This window comes from Vidua chalybeata, chromosome 7 (assembly GCF_026979565.1).
Source record: "Vidua chalybeata isolate OUT-0048 chromosome 7, bVidCha1 merged haplotype, whole genome shotgun sequence".
Taxonomy (NCBI): domain Eukaryota; kingdom Metazoa; phylum Chordata; class Aves; order Passeriformes; family Viduidae; genus Vidua; species Vidua chalybeata.
The window spans coordinates 24,923,235-24,931,656 of record NC_071536.1 but is presented as its reverse complement, the minus strand read 5'-3'; the positions used below and the strand labels follow the sequence as shown (position 1 = coordinate 24,931,656).

At 37.1% G+C, this 8,422-nt stretch overlaps 1 protein-coding gene across 3 annotated transcripts in view; it reads right to left on the bottom strand.

Moving 5' to 3' along the window:
• Positions 1 to 81: 81 nt before the first annotated feature.
• Positions 82 to 8,422, bottom strand: part of MAP3K2 (mitogen-activated protein kinase kinase kinase 2) — a 50,387-nt gene continuing 42,046 nt past the window's right edge. For all 3 annotated transcript variants that reach the window (XM_053947524.1, XM_053947525.1, XM_053947526.1), the window contains one exon: positions 82 to 6,923. In XM_053947524.1, coding sequence (XP_053803499.1) covers positions 6,698 to 6,923 — 226 coding nt within the window. In that variant the 3' untranslated portion in view covers positions 82 to 6,697. The remainder of the gene's footprint in view (positions 6,924 to 8,422) is intronic.

Sequence of the window (8,422 nt, the reverse complement as noted above, 5' to 3'; positions counted from 1 at the left end):
AAAAAGCCAACTCGGAATTGAGATACGAGAGTGACATTGCGCAGTGTTCTGAAGTACAGAATTCTTAAAGAGAAATCACACTGTTGTCCCTACAGAGTGTTTTAATATATTTCTAAGTACAATTCGTGTCTGATTTTGGAAATACAAATACATTTCGAATGGTTAAAAACAAAAATTAAAAAAATATTTTGAACATCAGCCAGCTGAAAATATATTTATCTAGTAAATCATCTCTCAAAGCTTTTATATATTTAATTATTCTAACTAAACATAGTACCCTTAAAAAACAAGTTCATAAAAATGTAGAAATGAAATTGTGGAATAAGATTACTGGGATACATATACACACACATTCAATGCATACACAGAATTACAAGGCGGGGTTGATTGGTTGTTTTTAACTTTGGAAGGCTGTTAGACAATGGAACCAGCAAGCAATGCCCAACTCCTGAGTTCCTCAACCATGATAACCATAAGCTAATTTTTAAATTGTTTTTTTCTTTTTTATACACACAAGATATTCCATGTAAAGCAGCAACAGCAGTGCAGTTACTGGCAGCAACATCTCAGAAGTAATAAAAAACCCCATACATCCAGACAGTAGTACATTGCACACACACGTGATTCTCATACACCCATCGACAATTGGTCAGAGTATTAAATCAGTGTACAAATTAAATATTTCCAAAAATGTGCAAAAAAGTCAACGTTGATAGAAAAAAACACCTTTGTGTACATACATTACAAACTGTGCCCAGCATTCAACTGAGAGTAAAAACATTTACAGTGAGAAACTGATAGATTAAATAGAGAATTTAATGGCTACATAAAAATGTACATTAGATCAAGAGTAAATTTACAAATTTTTATTCATAGCTTCATGAAAACTAAAATCCTACGTTCCAATTAATCTAAGTCTCCTCCACATATTTACAGTGATACTCCATTATACAACTCCTGCGAGGTCTGAGATGACAGACACTATGCTTTATAAACCATTCCAATTTTAGGGTGACACCACCTTCTTTTACTGGTATTAACAAGAAGCAAACACTAGGCAACTGACAATCTAATAGCTGTTCAGAAAAGAAAACGCAATCCTTGTTTTTATATCCACATTATACAAACCTCTGGGGAAAAAGGATCATCTATTTTTGGGTAAAAAGCACAAAAAGCTCTGATATATTTCCTATGACTATCCACTCATGAGCTGGAGTATCCTTTTTCTTATTTCTCAACAGAAGACCCTGACCTCCAATTCGTACCTGTAAACTCAACGTAAGGGCTGAACGATAAGATACATTTTTTATAACATTTAATCCAGGTCCTCTCCCTTTAAAACAAGTTTCTGAAAACTAAGCCCTAGCCAAGATGTGACTGCTCTGAAACATGAGAAATATAATTTCCTCCACCTCATCTACCTCCCAACTCTGTACACATATATATTGCTAGAGGAAACCAAAGGATTGCACCAGCAAACTGGGAGCTGCAGCATCCTGGGTTCAAGTGATGGGCTCCCTGGTCTAAAGCTGGACACACACCTTACTCAGGAGCTATCACAGGCCACCACCTATGCAAGACTTAAGCTTTGCCATCTAGAAAGAAAAATAAATGGTGTAGGCCAAGTGGGGGATATCAAATGTTTCTGATCACAGATTTTGATTCAGGAACCCTGGCTTGATAGCAAACCTGTCTAACCCCTCAGTGCACATTAGTGGCTCCTCTTGAAGGCAGCACTCACATCCAAGTAACTGTGGGTGACATCTGGATGTCACATAAAGAGGACTGGCCACTTCCCACAGCTTTGAAACATTCTCACTATGGTGCACAGAACAGATCAGGTCACAATTTTATCTTCATGGTGCTCCTGAAACGTCCCAAGGCTCAAACCCAGCTACAAAAGTCACCAGGTTTTAGTCATCAAGCTTATGCAGTAATTTTAGAATGATGACAGTAAGATTAAATTAGAAAGAGCTTTTAAAAAGAAAACTCTTCATTTTAATACAAGCATGAGTTTTGCGTATCAAACAGCAACTATAAACACCCACATGTTTGAAATATGGGCAGTGTCTATCACTTTTTACTAGTACCTGCTTTACTCAGTCAGCAACAGCTTACTGGTGGATACACACTATTTATAAGAGACATGAAACATCACTTTTGGCTATATGTATATGGGATAGAAAAGCTTTGGTAATTGTATGTGATTCTACACTGCAGACTTGTCATTGCCACAAGACAGCAAGTTACCAGCAAGAAGAAATGACACTGGCGGCAATACTTTCGCTTTTCCAGAAACACCACAGGGACTTACATTCAAGCACACACATTATACTTTTCTATATGCGTGACACAGTCTTTCAAGATTAAAAAAGTAAGAAATTGGTTATAAATAACTGTAGATCTGACCAATTTGCTCAAGTCTCTGAAGCTGCAGTTAGACATTGCTCTATGCTGTCCAAAAGAATGGCTTGCTGTACTGCACTGTACCTATGGGTGCTACAAGGCTTTCAGTCAAGACAATGGCAGGATTAGGATTATCCACAAGGCACAGGAAAGAAATCTGTTGGTTTGCTTGAGAGATCATATTCCTGTGCACTGAAAGTAAACAGCTTTTAATACAGTACCACACTTAAAAATGTACCAACTTTGTTTTCAAGCCCAATAAGAAACTCTGCTGCAGAGTCTGGTATCCAGAGCCAGGAAGCCAAATCCTGACAATCCAGTTACTTAGGTGCATGCAGACAAATCCTCTTTCTGGCATGTACATTGGTGTACAATATCCAGAATGCAAATACAAAACATGTATTAGCACAGGAAGCCAAAAATCACTTTTAAATTCTGAATTTGAATGACTGCTGCAGATTATAACTCCAGCACACTTTTCAATGCAGTTAGGCAAGCTCTGCTTTGGGCACTTTGAAAAAACCCATTCTCTAAGACTGCTTTGGTGACATGGAATTGTATGACATATTTCAATATGGTGTTCCAACATGAACAAAATTAAGGCATACAGAGAAAAAGGCACTAGCTAAAAAAACCCCAAAGTTTTCATTTTATTTTACTGAAAGGACTATTTAGCTACAAATCGAATTGGAAATCAAGTTAGAAGTCTTAATACTATATTTAAACTGTCAAGAAAAGAAGTCTGTAGATTTAACTATGCAATTATTAGATCCATGCCTTTTTGGGTTCTTCCATGGATATTTCTATCACCCAAATAAAAAATAAGCAACTTTCTCCAACACAGCACAAGTTAAACCTTGAGTCAAGCTCTAACAGGGCTGTTAGTTACACCATTAAAACTATACCACAGAAGTAGCTTTTGTCATTTAGTATGTAAAACAGCAAGAATACTAAAAATCATTAGATAAGTAAGACTTTTAAAAATCCACATACTCACCGTGAATTTCAACCCTTATTTCTTTAGAGTACAGCTTCATTGTGGCATTTACAGAAAAACAAACCAACCCTGCAGCAGTATTACTTTCACTGGCATTTTTTTATAACTGGATTCAACAATTAAGACCAATTTGTGACTCTAAAATGCTGGTGGCTTTTTAAGTGAGATACAAGAAGTTGCGAGTAGGGATCTTGGCTCTGCAATCCTCCTCCAATGGAATTTAAAGCATGAAATTCCATGCAACCTCACAAATTCTAGAATGAGGGGTCATTCACCATCACTCCAGGAGTCCCTGTAAGTGTTTAACAAACCCTGTAAAACAGCTTGCTTTACTACATTACCCCACTAGAGGTAAGTAATAGCCAACCTCTTGGTAAAAGTCTGATTTAGCTTCATAATTATTTCTAGCTCAAATTATTTCTAGCTCAAAAAATTTACTCTAAGTTATTTAAGTCAGCAGAGAAATTCTCCTTAGGGTGAAAAAAAACTAGCCCAAGCATAACCTTGGTTATATTTGTAAAATTTTACTAGAATCACTCAAACTGGAAAATGTCAACTTCATTTAAGAAGCACAGTCTTTACATTGGCAGCTTTCTGACCTGCCAAAGACATGATGAAAAATGTATTCTGAAAGTTGCTTTCTTCCTGGCTCCAAAATGCTGACCGTTGTCATGACTGAATGCCATTTTTTTTTTTAGAAAAGGCACAAAAGCAGCAAACTTGATTGTTCAGTAATTAAAAATCACAACAAGGAAGTGATATTGCAATATACATGATCCAGCACTGTTTCACAGAAAGGTCACATTATAAGAAAACTAGATTCTGAAAATTTTCAAGCTTCAGAGAGTGCAGTTTCTCTTTAGAATAGTATATTTAAATGTTATGAATGCTACAGATAAACCTGGTTACATTTTCCCTTTAATGTCCTTTTTTGATAATATAAAATTTCCTTACCTTTTCAGGAATCACTGACCACTACAGATTTTTATATACATTTTTACCTTGGTTTTGGTACCTTCTTAGTCTGAAATCAATTATTTCAATTACATGATCTTGAAAATTACCTACATAAACTATTAGGTTCTACATTAAACTTCCCATTCCTACTGTCACTATATTTTGCTTATAAAGCAAAGGTCCCTTACAGCAGAGTACATACCAATTCTTCGTAAAGGCTGCTTCATAGCTTTTATCTAGTGACAGAGAAACAAAAAAAAAGTCAGTACAAGCTGCCTTTCCTTTCAGCCTTTTACACTTTTCCTGGTCTGACTAATTCTTCCTGTGCTCAGGAAGCCTTGCACAGTTGTGGACCCTGACTGAGAAAATTATGAGTTGGGTAAAATGCTCACATAAGCTGAAGAAGTCACCACTTTCAGTCTCTGGAGACATGGCCAAAAAAAGTCATTCTTACTCCATTACAGGTAAAGTGATTAGGATATATCCATACTCCTGCTTATGCTCTGGTAAAACATATGGAATTCAGCAGAATAAATTCAGAAATCTCATATGTGAGTGACTGTGGGAATGGGTAAGCTTATTGTTCTGTCTCCATGAATTTTGTAAACCTGATAGTCCTCTAAAGATGCAGAACAGGTAGAGCCTTGTCAAACTAGACAAGGGTCACAGTACCAGCCTGCTCTGCCTTTAAAAAACAACAAAAGCAAGCAATGAATCATCCAAAACAGTAAACATAATTTCAGTTCTGTCGTCCAATAGTTTATTTCCAAATGCCCCTTTAATTATCTATTTTCTTCTACAAAAATATGAGAGTCTGATTTTTCTGTTGTGAAAGGACAGTTATTCACTACACCTGATCAGTACCTGGGCTTCTCAACTGAGAAGCAATATTTCAGATTTTTACTTCTTTTATTATGCTATTTCAGAAATAGAAAAAGTAATTAATGTACACTTTATGACAATTGGAAATCTGACAAACACCAATCTGGATTATCAGGCTAGAATAATCACACTCATGTTATTTAATTGCTGGCTCTCTCTGCACTTTTGGCCTGTTCTTTGTACAATTTTCTGTACTGTGCCTCCTTCTTCATAGGATTCATCAGTGCAACTTTATTAAAAATATAACTGGAGTCTTAGCTTTCTCAGTGACTCATTCCTGATGTTAAGAGATGTTTGACTTTATTTCAGGAATTTTCAACACATCCTAGATGACTGACCTGCATTACTAAACCAATTTTTTTTAGTGCAGAATTGGAAGAATTTTATATTATTCAGGCACTTGATGTTGACATACATTCCATCCTAGCGCCTCTCAACAGCTTTGCAAACATTTCTTATAGCTCATTCTGAATCCAGTAACTCATATACTGCACAAGGATTAGTCATTCCCCTTCCCCTGCAGCCATTCATGGGACTGTGGAGGAGAACTGACCCTCAACATCAGTATTTTTTATCAGCTAAGATAACTGTCTCCCTCAAAGCTTATGCTACAGAGGTTCTCTTTGGCAGGTAGAGCAGGAGGCATTCTCCTAACTATTTACATCCAATAGCTGACCCTTGTCTAGCATGGGAAATTTCCCCTTTGCAGTATAGTAGTTTCTAGGAGTCTGGGCCCATAATCTGTTTACCTGTAATTATTTTCATATTAAGATAATACAATAATTCTACACCAAAACCTCTAACTAGTACATTAGTTTTGACTTCGTTTTTATTATTTTCTTTTGGTCACATAGAAGTACCAGCTAGACATGCTGCTGTACAAAGAGTTCCAAGTTCTCCCAACTTCATCAATTTTTGTCAAATTTCTTCCAGGTTCATCAGAACCACACGTTCCTGCTTAAACTGTACATTCCAGAAACTGATTAAATGTTAAAATATAGTAAGAACTTAGAACTCTCTGCTGCAAGTACCTACAATATAGATAAGAATCACATAGAAGTAACCTTCATGTCCTTTAGCTGCATGTCTATTTTTCCCTGCACCCTGAGTCAGTCAGTGGTGTCAGAAAAAGTCACACAGTTCCTGACTGTCCAAGCATTTGTAATTTTTTTCCTCTTTAAATAAGGAACAAATATGTACTAAAGTGCTTTATCTACATCAACCACATCAGTACATTATAGAAACAAAAAGTTCTAGTCCTGGTGGGAGCGGGGGAGAGAAGATTCTCATTTTAGATACAAATTTTAGATTGTTTACAATCTAAGTGAAACAAAGATTCAAGAGAATATTCTCTCTCTTGTCTTTTTTCTCCTTTTTCTTTGTAAAAAATAAAAAATAAAAGTGCAGTCAAATAGAAAATAAATGCAGTAGATGCAAGCTGAGTTGAGGCAGGTATTAGTGATAGTGTGCAAACGTGTGTCTTAGCAGTTCATCTGCAAACGGTCGCAGCTTGGCCTCGATAAAAATCCGTTTCAAGAAATCCCGAGCGTGGTCGGAGACGTGAGGAGGGAGCTGGGGGTTGGTTGGCTGAGTGGCAATTTTAAAGATGGCAGCCATGGCTTCGAACTCTGCCCATGGGGGCTTCTCAGTGAGCATTTCCACCACTGTGCAACCTACACTCCTGAAACAGAGGCAGAAGTGAAAAAGCAGGTTACAACAGAGTCATGACCTTCCAGGAAAACAAGAAATAGCAGAGAAGGACTAAAATATCGCAAATAAGCAGGGTCCACCTAACACTAGAGAGTAACTTCAGCATGAAACAGGCACTGGAGAAAACCAGCACGTACTGCTGTATCTTTATCTCAAGAGTTACACAAAGCACTACCTATGTCTCCGCTTTACTACTTCCCTGGGCTGAAAGCCACTACCTCAGTGAAGGGATAATTACATATTTATCCAGGCAATACCAACTGTGGTAGGGCACTGCCAGCATCCAGTGGTCAGCAGGCCACACACTCAGCACTGCACTTGGAAGCTTTCCTGCTCCTTGAGGCTGAACAGAAATGCAAAGCACCAGGAAAGAGCTCCGTGCATGCCATGTGAGTTGCCAGTCATTAGAAATGCACAAGTTATCACCGGTGAATCGTGTGCAAACAATAATACGGTAGCTAAAGAACAAAAGCCTTACTTCAAGGTATCTTCTCTTTTAGTAAAGGATACTAAAAATATACTTAGATTGACAAACAAAATTTTAAGATTGTTTAGGAACAATGTTTAAAGAATTTAGGAAGGCAGAAGGGCATACATATGGCCAGAGAAACTATTTGAGAAGTCCTTAACGATCAGCATCTTCCAATAACAAGTAAGCGATACTGCAAAATGAATAGGCTGGAATTATTTCCCAGTTCTTAGAAAGTTTCAATGTTTTTCAAGATGCTTGCAAAAAGTTTTGTGCTTAAACAGACGTACATTGCTTTGCACAATAAGGATTTACTCACTGACAGCTGTCTAGCTTCAGTATTTTTTCTTAAGTTTCCACCAAAAAACACACAATAACCTTGGAACCAATACTTCAAATTTGAACAAGTCAGCTGCTTGATATTATAAGGTTGACCTATTTTTCATATCAGAGTAATTACTAAGTAATCTGAAGTAGCCTAAATTAATTTCCCTGAGGTTAAAAGTATTGCCACTGCTTGGATACAATGTAGTTCCCTTTTAAACACAGTGTTACTATTCCAGCCCTTCTGCTGCTGCCTGCCCATTACTGCATATTCACAGATCAGCAGCAGTGCAAGCGGTCTCATTGCCAAAGTCATCCGTCCAGTGGTCCGGAGCCATGTTAGACTGTGGCATATATAATGTTTCCCTAACCTTCATTTTTACAAATTACCTTTCCCTCCTAGTTCTTATGTATTTAATAACAACTTAAACCAAATTATTTTTTTGATACTCCCTTTTAAATCTAGCAAATTCACTCTTAAGCGTTCAACTTTTAGAGGAGCAGCATTTTATTTTCTGCCTTGCATCAAAGGTATTTTGGTGTTGAAGTTTCATTACAACACACTGACTGAACTGATGTTTCAAAGCTTCACATCTTGCTTTCAGTCAGTACCTCTTCAGAACTAACAAACAGTTTGGGAATCCTAACTTCATGCAAGGTCAGTTGAAAGGATTCTC